This window comes from Nuphar pumila, chromosome 13, assembly GCF_984573655.1.
Source record: "Nuphar pumila chromosome 13, dmNupPumi1.hap1.1, whole genome shotgun sequence".
Taxonomy (NCBI): Eukaryota; Viridiplantae; Streptophyta; class Magnoliopsida; order Nymphaeales; family Nymphaeaceae; genus Nuphar; species Nuphar pumila.
The window spans coordinates 48,245,831-48,273,432 of NC_143261.1; the positions used below are offsets into that span (position 1 = coordinate 48,245,831).

Below are 27,602 nucleotides of genomic sequence, written 5' to 3' on the forward strand. Positions count from 1 at the left end.
TTAAGTACCAGCCAATCCATTAAGCTGGTCTTGATCATCGACGTCATCAAGAATTATCAAAACCTTCTTAGCTTTAATCCTTTTCTTGATCAGGTTGACTCCTTGACTAACACTAGTTATTCTTATACTTTCATCTTTTAGAACATCATGCATAAGCTGCTCCTGGGCAACCTCAATTTGTTTATGCCTAATATCAGAAATAAAGTTGTTGGCTTCATACTTGGAAGAAATTCTGTTGTAAATGGCCTTTGCGAGGGTGGTCTTGCCTATACCACCCATTCCATGGATACCAACCATTCGAACATCATATGCTTTGGTATCCAACATCATCAACATACCATTTACAGAAGAATCAAGACCAACAGGGTACCTAGCTACATCCAAGGGAGTCTTATTAACTTCACTTAGAATCCTCTTAACAATAATTTGCGTAAGCTTTGATTCATGTCTGCAAAATGGAAGAGAGATAAACAACTCAAGTAAGACACATGCTTATCATAATCACAAATAGAAGAAAAGATCAAACATATTGAAAGAAAGAAATAAAAGCATTATATTGTTTGTCATGTATTGGAGTTGCTGAGTCTAATGTTGATAGCTAACTGTAAACGAGGATTCTGGGATTGCATCCCCTTGAGAATTATCCTCAGCTTGCTTATTAAATATAAAACTGAACAAATAAGGGATTTCTGCAAAATGGTCCCTGCCTTATGAGCATATTTTCAAAAATGTCCCCGCCATATGTTTTTGCAAACCGTTCCCTATTTTTTGGTAACTTTTGCAATAAAGTCGTTGAGGTTTCTGTCACCCCCTTATAGAAATCGTTTAAGAGAAAAAGAATGATGTTTTTACCTTTAAAGAGGGTCTTTTTGCAAAAAAGAGTTACAAATGGCACGAGATCGATTTGTAAAAATGCATAAGAGATGTTTTTGCAAATCGCTCATAAGGCATGCTAAAAGAATTTAGCATCATTAAACTGAATGAGGGTAGGTAACCATAAGGTGGTCATGCCATAGATCACCGAACTCTGTTTAGTGTGATTGAATGAAGAGATCTACAATGCTAAACTGGATCAAATGAATCTGCTTACATAATTTCCCAATACAACGAGCTAAAATCAACAGAGAGAGAGAGAGAGGGAATGGTCACGCACCCATCAAGCTCCGATTTGAGATCGAAATCTCTCCTGCTTTTCTCAATGCGTCCCTCCAATCATCCACCTTCTTCGCGTCCAATTTCTTGTTCTTCCGATGCCCTCTGAATGTCGATTCGAATGTTCCGGTCTGATGCCACACATCAGAAGGATCGACATCGAAGAACACAGGAATGATCAACCTCCCGCACTTGACGATTTTTGCGATCTCCATCAAACACCATTTAGACTCGGCATAGCGCTTCGAGAAGATGGGCACAAAGATCTCGCACCTGTCGATTACACCGAACAGTTCATCGATCCTTTTGCCCTTTTCGAGCTTCTCACTATCTATGAAAGCAGAAACACCACGGTCCACTAAAGCTCTGTAAAGATGGCTGGTGAATCCCTTGTGGGTGTCTTCTCCTCTGAAGCTCAAGAAGACATCAAACTTGAACCCACGACTTTCTGATGATGATGGTTGGGCTTCCTTGTTGGCTATCCTTCCAGGATCTCTGTTGTTTCCTTTCTTTCTTCTGAAGCAGTAGATGGCTATGGCGATGATTATGGGTGCTAGTAATCTGTCAAAACTCAGATTTTACGATTTTAAAAGTCAGCGGAAATAAGTTGTGATGTATTCTTTTAAATTGTTGTAATTTTGAAAAGATTTTTATATGTAAAACATGTGAAAACTAGACATCAAATAATAAAAACCAGTTCTCACTAGTGGATGAGACCGGGTCGAACTCAGGGAACGGGAATATTTCGTATTCAAACACACAATTCTAAACTATTCTTTATTGCTAAATTATTAAATGGAAAATGTTCGAGAAAAGTAAAAACAACTATCTATTACAACAAATGAATACCCTTCGCAGAGGGCGTAAAAAGCAATATTTACAAACCCAGAATTAAATTCCTAATTCTAAACTGAAAATAACAACTTCTACTCTTGTGCTTCCTGTGTCACGTAATCGCTTTCGCTCCACTCCTGTGCTATCCTGCACAAGTCAAATGAACACGAGCAGTATCAAAGATAGAAATAGACTATACTAAACTAGATAAATGCTAAAAATGTGAATCAAATTATGCAGGAAATTTAAATGACAAAATAAAATTGATTTCTAATTAAATCTAACTAACTACTTACTAATTACAAACTAAGTACAAATGCTAATTATCTTGCTTAACTAACAACTAACTCAATTAACTGATGTCTAACAGGAAAGTAAACTAATTAAAAAAAAAACAAGAATTTCAACAGTTAAACAAACTAAAGAAAACAAACAAGAATTTTGTATTGAGAAAAGCAGGAAATGAAGTTATTAAAAGAAAACAGGAAATAACTGAACTGTAAGAACAAGAAATGAATTGTAAAGCAGGAATTCAAGAGAAGAAAGAAAAAAAAACAGGAATTTAATCATGCAATTACTAAAGATTATACTAAAGAAATGAAAGAAAACACAAGTAGATCTCTAATTAACATTCAAAACAGGAAAAATACATGAATGAACAACCAAGAATACAGTATAATAGGAAAACATACAGGAAATTAAAAAATTAAAAAACAGACAAATCAACATATAAAAATCTAAGAGTCAACAAGAAATACAGGTACTCAACAGGAATTTATAGAAAATAACAGAAATTCAGGTAATGAAAACAGGATGAAAAACATGTAAAAAACAAACTGGAAAATTACACAAAATGTCAAAAAAATGAATAACGAAAAAAATTTGTAAAGAATATTAAATGAAGCAAAACAGGAAAATGCTTGATTAGAAAACAGAAAATCAACTTATAACAACTGAAAAACATAAGAAATAAAGGTAAAACAGAAAATGGAATGATTCAAAACAAACACAGAAAAATGAAACAGGAAAATGAATTGAAAAAAATATAGAAAATGAAATATAAAAACAAAAACCAGAGGTTGCAAAGCAGAATATTAGAAAATGCAGAAAATATAAATTTACTGAAAGAAAACAAAACAAGAATTCAACAAAATGAGAAGGAAATGAATGCAAAAGAAGAACTGAAAAATAAATGTAAAACAGGAAATGACTTAATTGAAAAACAGAAAATTCAGAATTCAATTCGATGACTGAAAAACATGAACTATTGAATATAAAACAATAAAACAAACAGAAAATTACAGAGGAAGAGCACAAAAAATTCAGAAAAGAAAAACAAACAGGAAATTACATAACAATAGTTGAGATCGATCTAAAGTAGACTACTGCAGACACACAACAGAAAAAAATTAAAGAAAACAAACATTACAAAATTAGCACACATACCAGTTCTAGATCTAAACAGAAATTAGATGAAAATAAAAAAAATCTGAAGATGCAGATGCGATGAATGATGCAGAAGATCGAGAATGAGGAGAAGATGTTGAAATCAAACTCGATTTATATATTTTTTTATTTTTCGTAACCAGAGAAAACAAGAATGATTGAACAGGAAGAAGAAGAAGAAGAAGAGGACTTACCGTACCAGAGGGGTTAGAGGAGAGGTGGTCTCCACTGCCCACGCCGTCGCCGGACTGAAGGTTGTCCACCACCACTGGCTGGAGATTGAACAGAGAAAGAGGGAGAAGGGGAAGGAAGAGGTAAGAAACGTCGGCTATGGTGGAGAAGGGTGAGAAGAGAGGGAAGAGAGGGGAAAGGGGAGAGGTTCAGGCGAGAATGGGGAGACCTTGATTTTTCATTTTTTTTTTGTTTTTAAAAGCACAAACCGGTTTGAACCGGTTTGTTATAATTTGTTTTTTCAGTTTTTTAAAGAAAGCAAACCGTGTAAACCGGTTTGTTATTTATTTTCAAAAATTAAAAAAAAACTGTTTAAAAAAAAACTTATTTGCTAAAAACCTCATTTGATTATTTTTTTCTAAAAAATATAATTATTCTAATTTATATATTGAATAAATTTTTTCTTCTTTTCTATAAAGAAAACCAAAATTATTTTGTTAACTAAATTGCAAAATAAAGCTACTTTTTCAAGCATTTTCTAATTTTCAATCCTTTTAGCTCATTTACTGAAAACTAACATAAAATTGGGTTTTTGAAACATTTTTTCATAAAATCATGCATATTTTAATGTTAATTAACCCTGAAATATATGCATGATCAAATACCCCCATGCTTATGTTTTGCTAGTCCTCGAGCAAACTAGAAAAATACAAGAAATCAAACTATCATCTAACTCATTTTCATAGGAATCGCGGTTGCATTTAGCTCATGCAACAAGCCCTTTCAACCCCTGGGTTTGCAGTGATGCTACCCACAAACATCTTTGTCATGGATGCATAATATTACACATCCTCATAAGTAGTAGGTAATTAAAGACTTTGTTTTCACAAATATTTCGTGTTACAAAATCACAATATAATTAGAGTCTTTTATATACCACCACAGAAAAAGAATTTCTTTCACTTTTCTAAATATCATAATTATTTATATTTTATTCTTAGAAAATCCAATAAAAATATATTATTATTTACTTATCCTCACTCATATGTTTTCTGCACAGATTTTCTCAATCACTTAAGCATTGAACTTTCCTTTCTTTTTAAGCTCTTTTCTTGATTTTTCATTTTTTTTACGCTTTTTGTTTTTGCGTATTCATTCTTCTATTATAGCTTGCGTGTGGTCTGCTTTTATGCCCTGTGCAATGTCAATATCTTCTATACTTTTTCAATACATACAAAAAGATATCAACTAAGATATAAAAGTGACTTCCTTCATTCACCTTTGCAACATGAGAGTCAAACATTTCAACTTGTATTTGTTCTCAGCTACTTAGGATCACGAAGTTTTCCACTCTCCTTTTCAAAATGGAATTCAAAAGTTTCAACTTACATCTAAGTCCCATCTACTAAGGATTATGGAATTATCCAAACAACCTAACACATGCGCTTTTTTCACTTTTTGAGCTCATTTTTACGCTTTTGTTCATTTGCTTAGTTTTTTCAAAAATACAACTGTGCATATTCATATTTGTGATTCAAAATAAATTCTAACATGTATCTATCATCATTTCTTCGAAATCCACATAAACAACCATAATTTTTAGATCCATGTCAAAGAAAATTTTTCGTGGAGCTTAAAAATCCTCTAAAAACATCAGATTTGAAATAACATTCATATAAGTTCAAACTTTTTCTTTAAAAATCTACTTTTCATGAGAGATGTGTAAACATGTGCAAGAACGTCAACAGAAATATCAAGGTGTGCAAACTGCACCCTCCCCCATGCTTGAATGACACTGTCCCAGTGGCACTCCCCCATGCTTATATAAAACTAAGTGAATGCACATGAGACAAAATAAATGAGGGAAAAGAGTAGAATGACCGGACATGAATTAAAAATGCACGTTCTATGAATGTAATGAATGCAATGTATACATGACATGAATTGAAACTCATAGAAAGAGATAGAGAAAATAAAACCAAATAAAATCTACAAATCCTAAAAACGAATATAATACTGTACAAAATATGGGTTGCCTCCCATAAAGCGCTAAGTTTCACGTCCCCAGCCAGACGGATCCCTGAAAAAACCTTCATCGTCCATGAGATCAATGGACATGAAGTCAGGCTCAATCGGGCTCTATGAAGAAAAGAATGTCATCTATGACACTATGCACTGTGTTTCCATCCCGTCAACCTCTAAATATGGTATCATGACTCTCTCGACATGAAGAACGGATATTAGTCTCATCTGAGAGACTGGTCAGGAAATAAGAGTCTAGGACCGACCGACTATCGATGAATGCAACTTCAGACAAGTGGTGAATATGATCTGGCATGACTTGGTCAAGCACCTTCTGCATTTGTACCTCTTGCTTACTAAAAACAATCGGTGATCCTAAAGGCTGAGAGAATGGGGCTCTATGAATATGTGAAGACTGTAACAACTGAGGGCCTTGCCCCTTCTATTGAGGTATCAGAGATTGACTCGTCAGTAGAAATGATATGGGGCTCATGAGTCGATTCCTGAATGGGATGATACGCCGTCCCATACTGAAGGGATATAACAGACTTAACATGTTTATGATGTGAATCGTTGGGATGCAGGTTAAATGACCTGGGCTCCTCTCCCTTGGATGTGACTACAGACTTACTATGAAGGTTCCGTTGGCTTTGTCTACTCAATGTCTGAGCTAACTGTCCCATTTGAGTCTCTAGCTTGGCTATTGATTGCGTATGGGAGCAAAGAGTGGCCTTGATATCAGAAAAGGCCTCTAACATGTTCTCCTAAAATGATGAACTTGGAATGGGCTCCTTAGGATAAGGTAGACTAGACTGAGAATGAACCTGTGGAAATATGGGATGCGAGTAACCTTGTGAAGGGTTACTTTGTCTATACTGTGTCTGGGAGGGCTTATGGGATGAGGGTATGGACTGGTTTCGCCAACCTCGGTTATATGATGGTGTAAATGAATCATGCTCGATCCTAGCAAAACCTTGGGCAGCATTCACCTTCTCCTAAATGAATTCAGGATATAGCAGTGCTGCCGAACACTCTAAAACACTATGTGCAGGGCTAGCACAAAGCTCGCACATTCTTTCTACTGGACTTCGCGAAGAATTAGCTAGGAGTTGATCTAACTTCCTATTCAACTGGTTAACCTTGGTACACAATTCTAACTCAGACCCAACTTCGGAAATCCCAATTTTCCTAGGACCACTAGACAAAGATGTAGTCCTATCGAGCCGTGAAGACAAACCATGATGCATTGTGTTTTCACTCAAGGTCTCAAATAGAGACCATGCCTCATCCTCACTCTTGAGCATAAAAGTACCCCCACAAGACGAATCAATCATTTGACGGTGCTTCTCAGTAAGCCCGTCATAAAAATACTGCACCAACTGCCAACGAGGCACCTGGTGATGGGGACACTTGCGGAGAAGATCTTTCAATCTCTCCCAAGACTCGTGAAATTGTTGTCCATCAATTTAAGAAAAACTGGTTATAGCTTTACAAAACTGATTCATTTTAAAAATTGGGAAGTACTTTTTGAGGAATTCGCACTGCATTCCTTCCCAAGTAGTAATACGAACCGTCTCAAGAGATTTTAGCCAGTGCTTGGCTTTATCCTTGAGAGAGAATGGAAACAAAATTAACCTCATAGCATCATCTCCAAAATTATTGATTCGCACTGTCGAGCAAATCTCAAGGAATTCGTCGAGATGACGATATGGGTCCTCATTGCTAAGGCCATAAACGAAGGTAGCATTTGAATCACACTGGCCTTAATCTCAAAATGGCTCGCTCCTACATCAGGTCTCGTGATGCAGGAGGCAGGAGTATATGTATTTGGCATGAAGTACTCCCCCAAAGGACGGATCAAATGATGATCGTCAGTCATTGCGTACACCTTGGAGTAAACCGGTGTAGCACACATCCTAACTTCGGGTTTTCTACCTAACTAACGCACTAAGCGGCCAAACCACGCAAACCACAAAGCGAGTAGACTAAAAACAACAAAAACTAAACTAACATCACGCAATTACACATAACAGAGATTATGCAAAAAAATATGAAATCTATGTGTACGGTACCAATCGTACACGGTCACCTCTAAGGGGATCCTAGTAGGTGGGTTGTGCAGAAAAGTAAGCTTGTCTCTAAGATATGTACATACGTGGTTCTAAACCTAAATGCAAACAAACACTAGGCAATAAAGTGAATACTAGTATTTCGCCGTTCCCCAGCAATGGCGCCAAAAATTTTGATGTCTTCTTTTAAATCGTTGTAATTTTGAAAAGATTTTTATATGAAAACATGTGAAAACCAGACATCAAATAATAAAAACCGGTTCTCACTAGTGGATGAGACCAGGTCGAACTCAGGGAACGGGAATATTTTGTATTCAAACACACAATTCTAAACTATTCTTTATTGCTGAATTATTAAATGGAAAATGTTCGAGAAAAGTAAAAACAACTATCTATTACAACAAATGAATACCCTTCGCAGAGGGAGTAAAAAGCAATATTTACAAACCCAGAATTAAATTCCTAATTCTAAACTGAAAATAACAACTTCTACTATTGTGCTTCCTGTGTCATGTAATCACTTGCGCTCCACTCCTGTGCTATCCTGCACAAGTCAAATGAACAAGAGCAGTACCAGAGATAGAAATAAACGATACTAAACTAGATAAATGCTAAAAATGTGAATCAAATTATGCAGGAAATCTAAATGACAAAATAAAATTGATTTCTAATTAAATCTAACTACTACTTACTAATTACAAACTAAGTACAAATGCTAATTATCTTGCTTAACTCACAACTAACTCAATTAACTGATGTCTAACAGGAAACTAAACTAATTAAAAAAAACAAGAATTTCAATAGTTAAACAAACTAAAGAAAACAAACAAGAATTTGGTATTGAGAAAAGCAGGAAATGAAGTTATTAAAAGAAAATAGGAAATAAGTGAACTGTAAGAACAAGAAATGAATTGTAAACCAGGAATTCAAGAGAAGAAGAAAGAAGAAAAAAAAACAGGAATTTAATCATGCAATTACTAAAGATTATACTAAAGAAATGAAAGAAAACACAAGCAGGTCTCTAATTAACATTCAAAACAGGAAAAATACATGAATGAACAACCAAGAATACAGTATAATAGGAAAACATACAGGAAATTAAAAAACAGACAAATCAACATATAAAAATCTAAGAGTCAACAAGAAATACAGGTACTCAACAGGAATTTATAGAAAATAACAGAAATTCAGGTAATGAAAACAGGATGAAAAACATGTAAAAAACAAACTGGAAAATTACACAAAATGTCAAAAAAATGAATAACGAAAAAAATTTGTAAAGAATATTAAATGAAGCAAAACAGGAAAATGCTTGATTAGAAAACAGAAAATCAACTTATAACAACTGAAAAACATAAGAAATAAAGGTAAAACAGAAAATGGAATGATTCAAAACAAACACAGGAAAATGAAACAGGAAAATGAATTGAAAAAAAATATAGAAAATGAAATGTAAAAACAGAAATCGGAGGTTGCAAAGCAGAATATTAGAAAATGCAGAAAATATGAATTTACTGAAACAAAACAAAACAAAACAAGAATTCAACAAAATGAGAAGGAAATGAATGCAAAAGAAAAACTGGAAAATAAATGTAAAAACATGAAATGACTTAATTGAAAAACATAAAATTCAGAATTCAATTCAATGACTGAAAAACATGAACTATTGAATGTAAAACAGTAAAACAAACAGAAAATTACAGAGAAAGAGCACAAAAAATTCAGAAAAGAAAAACAAACAGGAAATTACATAACAATAGTTGAGATCGATCTAAAGTAGACTACTGCAGACACACAACAGAAAAAAAATTAAAGAAAACAAACATTACAGAATTAGCACACATACCAGTTCTAGATCTAGACAGAAATTAGATGAAAATAAAAAAAAATCTGAAGATGCAAATGCGATGAATGATGCAAAAGATCGGGAATGAGGAGATGATGCTGAAATCAAACTCGATTTATATATTTTTTTATTTTTCGTAACCAGAGAAAACAGGAACGATTGAACAGGAAGAAGAAGAAGAAGAAGAAGAAGAAGAAGAAGAAGAAGAAGAAGAAGAAGAAGAAGAAGAAGAAGATGAAGATGAAGATGAAGATGAAGAGGACTTACCGTACCAGAGGGGTTAGAGGAGAAGTGGTCTCCACCGCCCACGCCGTCGCCGGACTAAAGGTTGTCCACCACCACCGGCTGGAGATTGAACAGAGAAAGAGGGAGAAGGGGAAGGAAGAGGAAAGAAACGCCGGCGATGGTGGAGAAGGGTGAGAAGAGAGGGAAAAGAGAGGAAAGGGGAGAGGTTTAGCCGAGAATGGGGAGACCTTGATTTTTCATTTTTTTTGGTTTTTAAAAGCACAAACCGGTTTGAACCAGTTTGTTACAATTTGTTTTTTCAGTTTTTAAAAGAAAGCAAACAGTGTAAACCGGTTTGTTATTTATTTTCAAAAATTAAAAAAAACTATTTTAAAAAAAACTTATTTGCTAAAAACCTCATTTGATTATTTTTTTCTAAAAAATATAACTATTCTAATCTGTATATTTAATAATTTCTTTTCTTCTTTTCTATAAAGAAAACCAAAATTATTTTATTAACTAAATTGCAAAATAAAGCTACTTTTTCAAGCATTTTCTAATTTTCAATCCTTTTAGCTCATTTACTGAAAACTAACATAAAATTGGGTTTTTGAAACAGTTTTTCATAAAATCATGCATATTTTAATGTTAATTAACCCTTAAATACATGCATGATCAAGTTGACAAATGATGAAGACGTTAGTGCAAAAACCAACCAAAAACATATTAGCAAAACGGTTGATAGGCCAAAAAGTATGTATATATTCATTATAATTTTCAGTTTGTACAAACTTGAGGTTTACCCCAGTGAACAAAAGTACAAAAGCCAAAAGAATAGCTAGGGTGCATGCAGAAAGTAAGTGAGATCTCGAGCCATGCTGCATCGTGCTATTGGCCTACAGAAGCACTTATTTGTCGCATGCTCATAAAATGGGTCAGTTTCATGAAAAATTGGTAGGTGCGCAAAGAAAGACCGTAAAGAACAAAGGCTAAAACAAGCATACTTACAAGATAAATAATTAAAAAAATTAACAGCAAATTAACTATGCATGCAATGATCTATGAACAATTAATTCTACAAGCGGAGAGTAGCTAAGCAAAGCAGAGTAACTGTTGCAGCTGATATTAAGTACAATAAGCAGTTTACGCATCTCAAAGTGTACAACCAAACAGTAGTGTGAACAGGATGTTCTTAAGTTCAATATTAATTGGCCTGTGGCTACGCATACACGTGAAACGTAGAAACAACCAAGACCGGTCCGAGGGTTTATTATGTTATGTGTTTTATGTACCTCAGATAACAGATTGAGCCCACTCCTAAGAGGACGGCCGGTGGCCAAGAGAGAATTCTCTAAAGGCATTCATGGTCATGGATGCATCCAACTTCTGCAGAAGTATTTGGTAGCTACCACCTAGGATAATTATGGTATCCCCTATTCCCTAACTCCGATGATTTGGGAAACTGTAGGAGACAAATGAGCATGACAGGGGTTTCTTAACCGTCGCCTCATTCTACATGTTCTGTTCTGTTAGACTCACTCAAACATCTTGCTTGTGAATGTGCAACATCACCCTTTTGTGTGTTTCAACAAATGTGCTCAGTGCACACTTTGAGGTTTCATCGACCTCTCGAGCTACTCATCGTAGTACAATATAATGTCTCTGTCAAAAGAGCACAGCTACGATGGTAGGCATGAGTTACTCATAAATGCTATAGGATGTTCATTTTGTAGGAAAACTGCCCCAATTCCAAAGTCACTTGTGTCTGTTTCAATTACAAACTCATTTGAAAAATCTGGTAATGACAAAACTGGAGCACTAGCAATGACTTCTTTAAGTAATATGAATGAGGAGATGATAAAAACAAACAGGAAATTACATAACAATAGTTGAGATCGATCTAAAGTAGACTACTGCAGACACACAACAGGAAAAAATTTAAAGAAAACAAACATTACAGAATTAGCACACATACCAGTTCTAGATCTAGACAGAAATTAGATGAAAATAAAAAAAATCTGAAGATGCAGATGAGATGAATGATGCAAAAGATCGGGAATGAGGAGATGATGCTGAAATCAAACTCGATTTATATATTTTTTTTATTTTTCGTAACCAGAGAAAACAGGAACGATTGAACAGGAAGAAGAAGAAGAAGAAGAAGAAGAAGAAGAAGATGAAGATGAAGATGAAGAGGACTTACCGTACCAGAGGGGTTAGAGGAGAAGTGGTCTCCACCGCCCACGCCGTCGCCGGACTAAAAGTTGTCCACCACCACCGGCTGGAGATTGAATAGAGAAAGAGGGATAAGGGGAAGGAAGAGGTAAGAAACACCGACGATGGTGGAGACGGGTGAGAAGAGAGGGAAAAGAGAGGAAAGGGGAGAGGTTCAGGCGAGAATGGGGAGACCTTGATTTTTCATTTTTTTTGGTTTTTAAAAGCACAAACTGGTTTGAACCGGTTTGTTACAATTTGTTTTTTTAGTTTTTAAAAGAAAGCAAACTGTGTAAACCAGTTTGTTATTTATTTTCAAAAATTAAAAAAAACTTATTTGCTAAAAACCTCATTTGATTATTTTTTTCTAAAACATATAACTATTCTAATCTATATATTTAATAATTTTTTTTCTTCTTTTCTATAAAGAAAACCAAAATTAGTTTATTAACTAAATTGCAAAATAAAGCTACTTTTTCAAGCATTTTCTAATTTTCAATCCTTTTAGCTCATTTACTGAAAACTAACATAAAATTGGGTTTTTGAAACAGTTTTTCATAAAATCATGCATATTTTAATGTTAATTAACCCTTAAATATATGCATGATCAAGTTGACAAATGATGAAGACGTTAGTGCAAAAACCAACAAAAAACATATTAGCAAAACGGTTGATAGGCCAAAAAGTATATATATATATATTCGTTATAATTTTCAGTTTGTACAAACTTGAGGTTTACCCCAGTGAACAAAAGTACAAAAGCCAAAAGAATAGCTAGGGTGCATGCAGAAAGTAAGTGAGATCTCGAGCCATGCTGCATCGTGCTATTGGCCTACAGAAGCACTTATTTGTCGCATGCTCATAAAATGGGTCAGTTTCATGAGAAACTGGTAGGTGCGCAAAGAAAGACCGTAAAGAACAAAGGCTAAAACAAGCATACTTACAAGATAAAGAATTATAAAAATTAACGGCAAATTAACTATGCATGCAATGATTTATAAACAATTAATTCTACAAGCGGAGAGTAGCTAAGCAAAGCAGAGTAACTATTGCAGCTGATATTAAGTACAATAAGCAGTTTACGCATCTCAAAGTGTACAACCAAACAGTAGTGTGAACAGGATGTTCTTAAGTTCAATATTAATTGGCCTGTGGCTACGCATACACGTGAAACGTAGAAACAACCAAGATCGGTCTGAGGGTTTATTATGTTATGTGTTTTATGATACCCCAGATAACAGATTGAGCCCACTCCTAAGAGGACGACCGGTGGCCAAGAGAGAATTCTCTAAAGGCATTCATGGTCATGGATGCATCCAACTTCTGCAGAAGTATCTAGGAGGTACCACCTAGGATAATTACGGTAGCCCCTTTTCCCTAACTCCGATGATTTGGGAAATTGTAGGAGACAAATAAGCATGACAGGGGTTTCTTAACCGTCGCCTCATTCTACATGCTTTGTTCTGTTAGACTCACTCAAACATCTTGCTTGTGAAAGTGCAACATCACCCTTTGTGTGTTTCAACAAATGTGCTCAGTGCACGCTTTGAGGTTTCATCGACCTCTCGAGCTACTCATCGTAGTACAATATAATGTCTCTATCAAAAGGGCACAGCTACGATGGTAGGCATGAGTTACTCATAAATGCTATAGGATGTTCATTTTGTAGGAAAACTGCCCCAATTCCAAAGTTACTTGTGTCTGTTTCAATTACAAACTCATTTGAAAAATCTAGTAATGACAAAACTGGAGCACTAGCCATGACTTCTTTAAGTAATATGAATGCTTGATTGGCCTTTTCATTTCATTCAAAAGCATTCTTTTTCAACAACTGTGTAAGGGGTGCGACAATGGTTTCATATCCTTCGATAAATCGTCTATAATACCCTGTTAACCCGAGAAAGCCTCTCAGCATTTTAATAGTCTTTGGTGCAGGCCATTCTATCATATTCTTTATTTTATCAAGATCTGGCATCACCCCATCCTTTGAAACAATATGCCCAAGGTACATGACTTGAGGTAATCTAAACTCACATTTAGACATCTTAGCATATAGATTTTTCTCCTTAAGGACCATTAATGCTTCTTTGACGTGTAGTAAATGTTCTTCCCAACTTCTACTAAAGATGAGGATATCATAAAAAATATATATATATTTTCTCAAGAATGATCTCAAGATATCATTCATTGTTCTTTGAAATGTTGTTGGAGCATTCGTAAGACCAAAAGGCATGACAAGAAACTCATATTGTAACGCACCAAAATTTCAAACTTGCAAACCTTTCAGAAAAACAGACAAAAGACTCACAAGAAATCTCTTCATCTCAGAGATGGTTTACGAAATCAGCGAAAGACTATACTTTTGTTAACTTCAAAAAGGCAAGCTGACAACTTTGGGCGCGTTAGCTAAAAGAACCAAAATGCACAACCCAGGCTACTTGAAAACACTTGGAAAAGCCACTTTCATTTAAGAAGTTCTACAAATAGTACAAAATTTGGATATCTCAAGGAAAATCCATTACAAAACCCTAAACAACAGGACGCGAGCTAAGAGCAGGAAGAAGAACGTCTTGGAGCCATTTTGCCATCGCGCCATCGCTTGTGGTGTACCTAATCATCACTTGTACCCATAGAATGGGTTAGTTTCGTGAAAAACTAGTAGGTGCACAAGAGAGACTACAAGAAATTGAATTATGTACATTTAATTCAGTAGGTTACGCAGTTTAAAGCAAATATGCAGTCAAACAGGTAAGCAATGCACGAGGTAAAATAGTGCAAGCGCGAAAGTAGTACAAGCGAGTAAGTAGTGCAAGCAGATCAGTAGTGCAAGCGAATCAGTAGTGCAAGCGAATCAGTAGTGCAAGCGAGTCAGTAGTGCAAGCGAATCAGTAGTGCAAGCGAGGCAGTAGTGCAAGCAAATCAGTAGTGCAAGCGAGGCAGTAGTGCAAGCGAATCAGTAGTGCAAGTGAACAAATCTCACTACTCAACAACCAGTGTAAACAGACTTTATGTTTCGATATTACTGACCTGCGGGTACACGCAGGCAAAACGTAGAAACAACTGAGACTAGTTCGGGCATCTGTTATTTTATGTATTTTGAATAACCCGAATAGGTAGTTGAGTCCGCTTCTAATGGGATGGCTTTAGCCGAGAGAGGATTCCCCAAAGGCTGAAAGGCAGTGCCACGGATGCATCCAACTTCTGCAGAAGTGTTGAGCTAACTAATATAGCCCCATTCCCCTAACTCCAATGACTGGGGAGGCTGGATCATTGCCCGTGAGGTGGTTGTTAACAACCTGTCCATTGGAGTTTTGTACCGCTTTGTCCTCTCCCTTGACAGACAACAAGAAGTGAATGGGTGTGTTAGGGGTTGCTTAACTAACCACCCATTCTATGTTGTGGTCTTTAAACCACTCGAGCATCTTGCCTATGAAGGCGAATTAGTCACAATTTAAGTGATTACAGTATTGTGCATTTAGCACTGTTCGAGGTTGCACGACCGTCTCATTCAATCATCACAGTACTAGACGTGTCGTGCACGACTACAAGTACTCTAGGATGAAGGGGGTATAGCTCCTCAATAAAAGCCTCAACAGGAGTGTTTCATAAAGATATAAAGTTTATCAACTTTACTTTATCCTTTGAAACAGCAGTACTGTGATCATCGCAAAATTTTCCTCTCTCGTTGGTTTCTCTCTCTTCCTTCTCTTTTCCTTTTCCAACCTCTATTTTTCTCCTTTTTGAAGGGAAGAAAATAAAAAGAAGGAAAAGAAAGAAAGAGAGAAGAGAAAAGAAAGAAAGAGAGAGAGAAGAGGAACTATTTTGCGCGGTCTCACTTGACCTTAATTTGAAAATATTTAGAAATTTAACTCGCCTCCGTTTTTGAAAAATATTGCAGGAAGAATGGAGAGACGGGATTCGCTCGTCGGTACGAGGTTCGACCGTTCCTGGCGCCTTTACCAGGGGTAATCGAACCAATGATCGAATCTATGCCTTTTGCTTTGCCTAAATATAACCTAAGAATTTATTCTAACTCTAAATGCACAAAGAATCATGCTTGTGCAAATGCAAAAATGTATGCTTCTTTTGAAAACTGATTTGGAAATTTCCAAGTATTCTGAGATGAACTTGGGTTCTGGATCTTAAAATGGAGTGGATCTGAAGTCTGAGACCCAATGTAGAGTTGGATTTTGGATCCTAAAATGGAACTGGATCTGAAGTCTAAGATCCAAAGTGAAATTGGGGTCTGGATCCTAAAGGGGAATTGGATCTGAAAAAGTGGAATTTGGACTCTGGATCCTAAAGAGGAATTGGATCTGAAGTCTGAGATCCGAAGTATAATTGGATTCTGGATCCTAGAATGGAATGGATCTGAGAAAATTAAATGGTATTTAAGAATAGAAAAATGGATTTAGGGAGTTCAAATGAGATTTGGAAATGGACTTGGATTTGAAATTTAGAAACGGAATTGGATAATGGATTTAAGATCTGAGATTCAAGAAGTGACATTGGAGCTGAAGTCTGAGATCCAAAGTTGAATTGGACTCTAGACCCTAAGATGGAATTGGATCTGAAATGTAAGATCCGAAGTGAAGTTTGGATTTTGGATCCTAAAATGGATTTGGGTCTGAGTTCTAAGATCCAGGATGGAATTGGGTTCTGGATCCTAGAAAGGATTTTGGATCTGAAGTCTGAGATCAAAAGTAGAATTGGGTTATGGATCCTAAGATGAATTCGGATCTGAAGTCTGAGATCCAAAGTGGAATTGGATTCTAGATCCTAAGATGGATTTGGATCCAAGGTCTGGAATCCAAGATAGAATTTGGATTTGGAGTCTAAGATCCAAAGGTAGATTTTATATTTAGAAAATTGGATCCAGGTTGATCTGATTTTGGATTTGGGAATTTCCAAAATTGATTTGAGAATTGAATATACAAAATGAATTTTTAAAGTCAAATTGGACTTTGAATTTGATCGGAGTTTTTGAACATAAAATGAATTTGAAATCTCAAAGTTAATTTTGAACTTTGAAATCTGACTTGAATTTGAATATAAAATGAATTTGAAATCTCAAAGTTAAATTGAACTTTGAGATTGAAAAATGAAATAGAAAAGATGAAAGATGAAAGGATGAAAGGATGAATGGGATTTTATAAGAATTGAAGATAGATTCAGGAAGATATTTACATCACTTGGAGCTTTTGAAAAAGGAATTTTGAAAATATGATGCAGTTCTATCCTAAATGATGAATGAATTTAAAGAATTTGAATTTAGATTTTGAAAAGCTATCTTATTCTTGAACTGAATTAAAATAAGATTGAAGATATAATACATCCCTGACTATGGTCATTGAATGTATTATATAATAATCTATATTTAAATTCAGGTGAAGAATAAAATACATTTGGTGCTTTTATAGAATTTAAAATGAAATTAACTCTCAATATACCCTGACTATGGCCATTGGTATATATTTTGAATTAATTTTAAGTTAAATTCTGATAAAAGAAGAAATAATATTTAAGGAAAATATGATGAATTTTGAAAACGGATCTAGTGTTATTTCGTAAAAGATAAAAATCCTAAGTTTTGTCCACACCCTGGCTATGGCCATTGATGTGGATCATCGACTTAGGATCAATTACCTCTTACGAAATGGTGCACGTGCCATTCGTGTTTCACCATTTGTGAGAATTTGAGAAATAAAGGAAAAGATGAAAATAAGCAATTCACTCATTCATTCTATATAAAACAGGAAATGTAACTTCTCATTACTAATCTAGCTATTACAATAGACATCTGAGAATGAAGCTCTAATTTAGAGGAGGGAATCAACATTTCTCATATACCCCTACAAAACAAGTTTGGCATAAAGTAAGATACAGAAAAGAATAAAGAATATATATAAGAACTGATATATATATAGGAGATGCCTTATTGTTAAAAATCAGAAGGTATATTCAAGCAAGGTACAATATAATATAAGGAGATGATTTATGTTGCTTATATTTTTACATAAAACGAATCAACCTATATACTGATGAAGGCTATCAATAGAATCACCAGAGGAGTTTCAAGGGCTTTACCTGAGGTATCTTGATTAATTCCAATAAACCTGGGCAGCAAAACTAAAAGATGAATATCAATGTCAGCAAGGTAATTTTATCCTGGAGACTACAACCTTTTAAATTCTTAGATAGACAGCAGGAAATTAATGTTCCCCAATCGGCAAATGACATGGGTCTTCACATAGCAATATTATTAAGAAGGTCATAATAACATTAACAACAAGCATCTAACTTGTAGCCATATGATAAAATGGAAGGCAATTATGTACAGATGGATAAATAACATACAGCTGCAACAGATAAAAGGGACCTGTGTGAATATATGCTGAAGTAAGTGGCTAATGACATAGAGAGGTCATTATGAGAACCATCATTTCATCTTATAAATCCACTGTAATTGACCATCAAATTTTGGAGATTCGAAACACTTACCAGAGTTGCAGGAATGCAGAGAAGAGGAGATATGCTATGCGTTTGCTTATTCAGCCACTGAGCATTGCCTAACAGTCTTATTCCGCCCGTGATCTGAGCTTGATATAACAGATTGAATTCTGTTGTTCAGCAATTCATGAGGGTTTTCCTGAATGAAGTGATGAAGCCAAGTTGCAGAGATCACATGGCCCTTGACTTTGTTCCTGTCTAGTACCATTCTATTCACCATCTATGCTTTGCATTCATAGTCTCAAGGATGGTCTTGAGGTAACCATAGTGTGGATTGTGAGCATCAAAATCAAGTGTTTGGCACACGTCCCTTTTTCAGGGACCCGCCTCAAAATGATCAATAAAGCCCATAAAGATAAGCACTTCCTTAAACATAGCAATGACTGAATGGAGTACCATTCTGCCGAAAAAAAAAATACTCAAGTCAATATAGTCCAAACTAACAAACAGAAAGCGTAGATCCATATTAAAAAAAATATATATGTATATATACGAAGAATCAGCTATTCAACTCCATCTCTGTACAACACAATTTGGGAAATCCATCTTTGGCAGTGGCAAAAGCTTCACTTAGGAGAACTCAATGGCCTCAAATACAGATGAATGAAGTGGTGTTTAGTCAATAAACATGAAGACTGATGCAGATTAATGAACAATTGATTACATAAAGCACATATAACGATTTGCTCAAATGACTCCAAGATCCTAGATGGAGATGGCGTCAGGCATGAGCTTGATGGATGAGGGCATGAAACCAAACATCTCTTCTGATTATCATCTCTGCAGCTTTACCATAGCGTTCAGGCCCTTGGAAACGTCATCTTTATCATCTATCTTCAGTCTCAGAGATACCTATGTTGACACACTTTTGAAGATTTGTGGACCTTGTGGCATCTTGTGACATGATTTGCAGAATCATAAAGAGATCTCCTTATATCAATGAGAAGCTCAAATTCGTGCTTCTTTTGAATGTTAGGCACACGTAGACCCTTAAACAGAACTGGGCTCTGTTGTCAAAGAGGTTAAGGCATCTGCTAAATACACAAAATCGCAAAAGAAGCATATAATTGGATTTTATCAGATCATATTAGTGACCCCTGCTGTGAGCCAATCACATGTCAAATTGGGGTTTGGTTAAGTCAATAGTGCCAGTCGATTTCATTTCAATCACTACATGCAGATGCCCTGCTCTTGCTCCATAGAGCATCTGTGTAAACACATCATGCGATCACCTCGAACCTGTTTATTCCCAGTAGCAGTAGCTCTCGCTGAAGTCCAAAGCCATGTGATACTTACAGCTGAAGTTTTTAAGGTAAAGGTAAGGATAGACCTCATATCAGATTCCATGGATGGATAATGAAAATAAGAGGAGATGGATTTCTCCGTGGGTTAGATCCCAACAAAGCTGAATCATATTGAGAATTAACAAGTCGATAATCCATGATAATGCAAATAAAAGAATGATAAAACAGAAACCTCATATTGAGCCACCGAATCTTCCCCAGAAATGGATTAAAATATGAACTCAATGTGTATTGACCATACTGGGACCTTTTCATTCATGCTGGCCGATAAGATGGGTGAATGTGTTGCATAACCTCTGAAAGGCAGAAACATAACATTAGAAACAAAGATACAGAAACCAAAAATGCTGGAATTATAGAGGATGCAACTCGAGACCTGGAAAACATTTATCATGATTTGCTTATAATGCCTCTGTACTAGATTTTCACAGAAAATGAACTTCAAAGTGAGTGTTTTAAAAAAAACACTCTCATAGATATGGCAATATACTCACCTTTGCTGGCTTAAGACACATTTAAAACTAATTACCTCTTACCTCGAGTTGTGACTATCTAGGTGCTCCTAGATTCAGGTCATATTCCCAAGTGGTTGTGCAAATGTCATTCTTGAATAATGGTATAGGCACCCTTCCATTTTATAAGGCTTCTTCCCCTTTGTCAGGGAGGTCCCATTCCTGTTTTTTTTTTATCACTCAATTTATAGCAACAGAGAATAAAGTTAACAGCCAGCAGTAGACCAATCATGAAGGTCTTTTATCTAGCACAGGATCGATCAAATGGTTAGGACAAAGCATATAATTAAGGGTCTGCAAATGCTCTTCTCGATAGATAGGTACTGTGGGATAATCATAAAAGTCAACATGAATTATATAGGTCATGTACAAGGATAATTGAATAAATTGCTAACAAATGTAATGAAAATAAAAGACTTCCTTCATCAGGGATTATAGATTCAGTGAGGTTTATCCAAAACCGTGTTTCTAAACATGTAAGAATTATTCTTGCTAACATACCCAGATTTTGAAAATAATCTGAAAACAGTAGATAACCTGAGCAACCAGAATTCAAAATGTAGGGTTACCAAGAATAGCCAGCAACTTGCGACTCTTCTCAAAGTGTCTGTCAGCCAATCTAAACCCTCATAAAGGCTTTCTTCTTTGATGGGACAGATTCTCTGGATATACCATCTTCTAATCTTCAGATCATAAAGACTAAGCTGTTGACAAACCCTCACTGGAGTCATGGCCCCATTCGTGCTCTGTTTGTTTTCGAATATCAAGACGTCATTCCACAGAGGTCGAAGCTTTTCCTGGCCACCAACATCCCACACAGTGAACTATACATTTTTTACTTTTTTTATTGGACCCCCTTTACATTGAAACCTGTTCTGCAGAAACCACTTGCTATGATGAAGTACTCTGAAGATCTCTGCGTTTTAACCCAACTATGTGTCCCTGCATTCTCCTAAACACAATTAACTGTATCACAATAATGTATGGTTCTAAAAAAAATTGTAATAAGGCCTATGTGATTTTCCAAACCTGATGGGCTGGAACTAACCCATTGCTTCAAGGGATCTGACTTACCATTTATGGATGACATGCCAAATTTCCATATAGACAGAGTAATTGGCCGTGAGTATCTTAAAAGCCCCAAGAATTCCTAACCGATCCTGATTTACAAAGAACTAGTTCATCTAAAGAAACCCAAGGCCTCAATTTCCTGGATGAGACCTAAAGACAGGTGGGACCAAAACAGAAGAAGGTACGAACCCCTGCACAGATTTGGAACTAACAAGCAAAGAGAAAGAGAGAAAAAAAAAAAAGGTATGACAACAACGGAAGACAATTGAGGCTAGTATAGAAAGGAAAAGAAAAGATGTTTAAAAGGAGAACAAGAGAAAGAAAACGAGAAAAACAAAAGGAAAAGGAAAAACAAAAAAATGGTGAGATGAACAATCAGAAAGACAATCGATAAAAGATTAAATAAACGAATGATGGTAACGACGAACGAGATACAGTCGGACACCATCAAAATAAAAAATCAAAACAGATGATTACAATCGACAAGGAAAATAAAACAGATAACTAGAGATTTGTAACATAAACAGATTATCAAAACAACATCAGAACCCCGATGCAAACAAGAAATTGTGATAATTAAATGTAAAATTAGCTATGGATTGGGATGCAATATAAACGAAATCATAAAAACACAAAAGGAGAAAAAGAAATCAAAGATGTGTTGGAATCCACCATTCCGTTATTATCGCACATCTGTAGATCGATTATGCGATCAGCAAATCGATATTACAGGGGTGCTTCTAAAAAAAAAAGAAAAGAAAATCTAAACCATAGGATTCGTAAAAGAGGACTTAAAAAGGAAAAGATAGTAAAAAAAAAAGGAACAGATAAAAGAGGGGAATATGGGAAAAGGCAGAAATACTTACCTCGGTGGGGTCCGGATGGATGCTGAAAGAGGAAGGAAAGAAAAGACCAGGGTAAGAAGCAAGAAGGGCTCTGGGTTTTTCCTCTGTAATCGCCGATCTCCAGCTACTTGGGAATAAGAACCGGAAAAAGAATAGGAAGCAGAAGGGGAAATGAAGAAGAGGGAAGAAGGTGCGGTGGTAGGGTGAAAACGGGTCCAGAGTGAAGAAGCAATGGAGAGGTGAAGAAGCGGTCCGGAGGAAGAGGGTCTTCGTCCCTTTTTAAAGATGGAAAGGAGGATGTGGTTGAAGATGGGGGGCTTACGAAGGAGGAGATGGAGGATTTTGTTAGAGATGGACGGCGACTGAGAGAGACGATGGGGAAGTTGAAGATCAGTGGTTCCTCCGCGGGGATGAGGGATCGAAGGGTTTTGGGAGAAGGAAGGTCGGGCCATGGAGGAGAGAGAGAGGCGGCTGAGGAAGGAAAATGGCGAGAGTTAGGGTTTTCAAAAACCCTAACTCGACTTTAAAATGAAAATAATGCTTTTTCCAAAGAAGGGCCTCTTTTAAAAGGTTTTCTCTAAAACAGGTTTCTAAAAATCATTTTGCAATTTTCTTCATTTATTTTTTATTTTTTTTGTTCTTTTCCGAGTATTTTGATTTTTTTTGTATTTTTGGAATAAAAACCTGAGAAAATAAAGACTAAATCCTAATTTTTTTGTATTTTTCTAAAAAGACTATTTACAAAAGTATCTTCTTGAGAATTTCAGACCATTTCGGGAAAATTTCTTCAAAAAAGAGGGTTTGGACCTCGGTTTTGAGAAAATATTCAAGTTTTGACACTCAAATCGAGAAATATGATTTGATGGATCCAAACAGATGTCGGAAGGACTGTCCGAGCTATTTAAAAATTATTTTTGGTATTTTCTATAATTTTAATTTAAAATTTGGACAATGTGACTCAGATTTGGATCTGGACAACAGATCCTGGTCCGAAATCAATTTAAACATATACAATGAATTTAATTTCAGTAAAACTTGAGAAATGAACCGGAATTTAGATTTTTTGCTCAAAAAATGAATTTAGGGGCAAGAAGGGAATATTTAAAAGATTTTGAAAAATTTGGGGTGTTCACAAGTACCTTGTGCCAACATTATGCATGCAATTTTCTAGAACCTCATCCGCTATCGAGGTATCTACATGCCTCGCATAACTCGATACCGGCCTCGATAGACGGGATACGGGTGTCTCAACAATACTCCTGCTAAGTAGCTCGTTCGAACCCCAACTCGTCTGCAGGACTGCATACTCAAAGAGTTAGGATCCTTGTAAGGTATCCCTCTCCTTAGACGAGGATGTAACGCTAGCTTCCAACTCAACTCTCATAGCAAGAGAGAAAGTGGTAAATGCCCCTTGCATCCTCCACAAGGATGCCCTTAAGGCATACGCAAAGAGAAAGAACCAGCACGTCATCTGAAATAGCAAGACAATACCAACACATATGCAAAAGCAAGAGCCTAGGCGCAGAGCGCGACGTAAGGTAAAGGCGGTAAGCAGAAGTGCAACGCTAAACCTCGACGCAATGCGTGACGGCAAGTAAAAACTGATAGAAGGTAAAGGGCAAGGATTGTGAAACCACATCCTTGAGTGAAGTGCATACTCGTATAAATATATATTTGTATATAAATATTCATTTAATGGTCATTTTTAGTTTAATTGAACTTAATTCAATTATCCAAGTCTTTCGTGCAATCTTCCCCTACCTTGGAGAGTTACGAGCTTGCTGGCGTATGCGGACGTACATGATTGACGACTCGGGTCGCGGAGCACGAGTGGGATCCGTCGTAGCTGTAAATATGCGATATTAACATGCAAACCCAGACAAAAGCAAAAGCAAGGCAAAGACTCAACTTCTCTGATACATAGGGCTGGGGCCAACCATCCCAATTGACTCGAAAAAAGGATGGAGCAGGGCCAAATGACCCTTGCTGCCAAAAGAGGGATGTAGTCAATGCGAGCAAATGACTCACGATTACTAGGAATTCCTCGCTGGAGACCAACAATTGTAAGGATCTGTCCCATCACGATGTAGCTTCCAAATATTTCCCGGGCCTGTCGGCCAAGGGTATAGGCTTGCGCACAAAGGGCAGGGGCCATCAGCCCCTGCTGGCAAACGAAAAGGAAGAGGCCAATGGCCCCTGCTGGCAAACGAAAAAGGCAAGGGCCGATGGCCCCTGCTGGCAAACTAAAAGGCAATGGCCCTTGCTGGCAAACTAAAAAGGTAGGGACCGATGGCCCCTGCTGGCACAACTAAAAGGGGCAGGGGCATCGGCCACAGCCAGAACAGCCAAAAGAGGCAGGGGCCTTCAGCCCCTGCTGAAATAAACACGACAGGCAAAAAGGAGCAAGGAGGAGGGGCTCGGCCCCTCCCCTGCCGTAGCAGAGAGCAGGGAGGAGGGGCTCGGCCCCTCCCTTGCCGTACAGAAGCAAGGAGGAGGGGCTCGGCCCCTCCCTTGCTGTACAGAAGCAGGGAGGAGGGGCTCGACCCCTCCCTCGCAAAAAAGGGGGTCGCAGGGAGGTGGCGCAGCCCTCCCCTCCCTGCGTAACAGAGAAACGAGGGGGGAGGAATGAGAGAGAGAGATAGACGAAAAGAGGAGAAGAAGAAGAACGTACCTGGGGAGGCTGCCGAAGAGAAGCCCGCCGGAGTACGTGTGTCGCCGATGGCCACGGGTCGTTGCGGGTCACCTGCGTACTATTCTTCTTCTCTTTCCTCATCCATTACAATCCACCGGCATCAAGTCTTCCCATCATCTTCATTCTTCCATTTTCCCTTCCTGAGTTCTCCCTTCCGTAAGACACTGAAGAAACAATCTCCCCAAAGCATTTCCTCGACAAGAAGCCACAATAAAAGGAGTCCTGATCCCCCTCTCAAATCAAGTAAGTGTTCTTTTCCTCTTCTGTAACTTTTTTTTTCTCTTTAATGCATCAGTGGTGGTTTTGAATTGCTTATGCAATATCCACCCGCCTTCATGCAACAACGATGGGAATCTTTAGATTCCAACACTACCATTCCTGGTTATAAGATTTTCTTCAATTTTTGATTTCTTCTCTTTATTTCGTAATATCTTCTCCATTGTGCTTTCATTTGGGTCTAGTCTGTTAGGGAAACCCATTTGCGTCTTTTTTTTTCTTTTTCATATTTGGAACGACCTCTATAGCGAAATCTGGTTTGATCCAGTATCAGATCGGGCCCCTTTTGCAGAATCTTTCAATTGATCATGTAGCTTTTCTTTTATAACCATTTTTATGGGCTTATTTCATGATTTGAATCCTTTCATCATACGCGTCTATGATAATTCCTGTAGTTACAAGTAATTTTCTGTTTGTATCTACCTTAGCTGCTTTTAAATTTCCTGCTTATTAATTGCCCTCTCTTAGCTTTAATTTTCTGCTTGTGTAATCCAATCATTGGTCGATTGTCCTACATTCTTTGCTCGAGCATACTGATGTTTGCTGTGACGATGAAGCTATTTATGACATATGCAGACGTTCTCTTCCAGACTGATCTCATCCTAAAATTCATTTCGTGCTTTCTTCATAAGCACTAGTTACCTCTGTTGAGAAATCATGAGCAGTTGGAACAACCAATAATGGTTTCTGAGCCATCCAGTATGATGGCCAACTATGATCCAAGGCATGGAAGACATATGGCCTGTTGTCTAACATATCATGGTGATGTTGCTCTCAAGAATGTCAATACTGTGGCGGCAGCCATCTGAACCAAAAGAATTGTTCAATTTGTCGGATGGCCCTCAACTGGTTTCAAATATGGAATAAATTGTCTACTTTCAGTACTTTATTTCTGGATGGGATCTTGTCAAAGTCCAGAAGGCTGTATACGTGATCAGCAGTAGTGTGCCTGTTATCACATACGTTACATTTTTTTTCTACACTCACATCCTTCTGCGAATACTCCCTCTTTCAAATCCATTTTACAGTTACGGTGGTTATCTGTAAGTTGCTATATTTTTGAATCATTTTATTCTCACTTTTCTAGCTTTTTTGGCTAATAATATCTCATGAATTCAGAAATTCTGATTAGTACACCCTCATCTTTGCATCTTACTGTTCCATACTTGCTCTTTTACCCTTTTTTTTCGTTTCGTATCTTGTATTGGCTCTCTCATATCTTGTAATTTCAATCTCCATCGTCTGTATTATGGTATGGAATGAATCCCGATCTCCATTAGCTGCTTTTGAAATAAGTTGATGGTATAGTATGACGGCATGGCTATTGAATGTTATTGACTTGCAAAATGTTATCAGGTAAAATCACTACTGATTGCATGGGATGTTTCCATTATATGAACTTTCTGCAGATTGTGGCTACTCGCAGAGAGCTTCTGCAATATATTATTAAAACCGATACAAAGTTATCTTGTAATAGGGCAGTGCCTTTGCAACGTCTTCACCAGTATCTACATAGGCGATTCATATCATTTTGCATTCCACTAAGTACTCATCATCAGCCTTTTCTTTCACCTTTCACTGTTATACTCATATTCATTGCTTGCACATCTTTCACAATACACCTATGTTTCGTTAATATCATTTTCAGTGTACTATTATTATATGCGGCACCTCCATAAGACACTCTGGTCATTGCTGTCATGATTGCATTCCATCTCCTACGTCAGATTTCCAGTGGTGTCTTCACCATCCTGTAGCCTCACTTGCTACAGCCCATCACTTCCATTCACGATTTCACAGTCTACCCACTTCACGTTGTGGTATGTTCCCACTGCTGAACCATATCTCACGCAATCATGTAGGATCCAGCCACTTTAGCTTTCCACCGCTATATTCATTATCGCACATCATTCACTCCTACTGCCTCACAAACCTCACTGTCATAAGCAGTCCACTGTCAATACAACCACACCTCATCCCCACCTGTTACACAGCACATACTCAATGTTTACACAGGTTTACACAGCCTTCACTTGCATCCACACCTTCACTTTCATTTGATGCACCAGCATCTTCCTGATAACATTTCAGCCACTTCCATCTTTTTTTACTGAAAATTATGGCCAAACTTTGGGCCTGCTGGATCTGTAGCATCAAAATCACCATTCCCCTTGTCCCAAAGTGATGTCTTCATCAGTATAGTTTGAGAAATAGTTTTTAGAGATTATCAGCCAATACTTGATAGTTGTAAGTAGTGTTTAGCAGTAGCATCAAACAGAAATAGTGGCTGTTTGCACCAAATTCCCCTTTTGTCACTCACCATTTGCCCAACACGTGACCTACAATAGCTCATCTTCCACAGTACCCTGTTACTCCTCATTTCTGACGCTTGCAGCAGCAAAGCTGCATCCAT

At 36.9% G+C, this 27,602-nt stretch overlaps 1 protein-coding gene across 1 annotated transcript; it reads right to left on the reverse strand.

Annotated features, from left to right (window-relative positions):
• Positions 1–27,602, reverse strand: LOC149818293 (disease resistance protein L6-like). The gene is made up of 4 exons (XM_089986193.1): positions 27,510–27,602; positions 27,123–27,172; positions 1,154–1,713; positions 1–374 (listed from the first exon to the last, which is right to left on the reverse strand). The coding sequence occupies exons 1-4, from the start codon at positions 27,600–27,602 to the stop codon at positions 1–3; spliced, it is 1,077 nt and encodes a 358-aa protein (XP_089842319.1).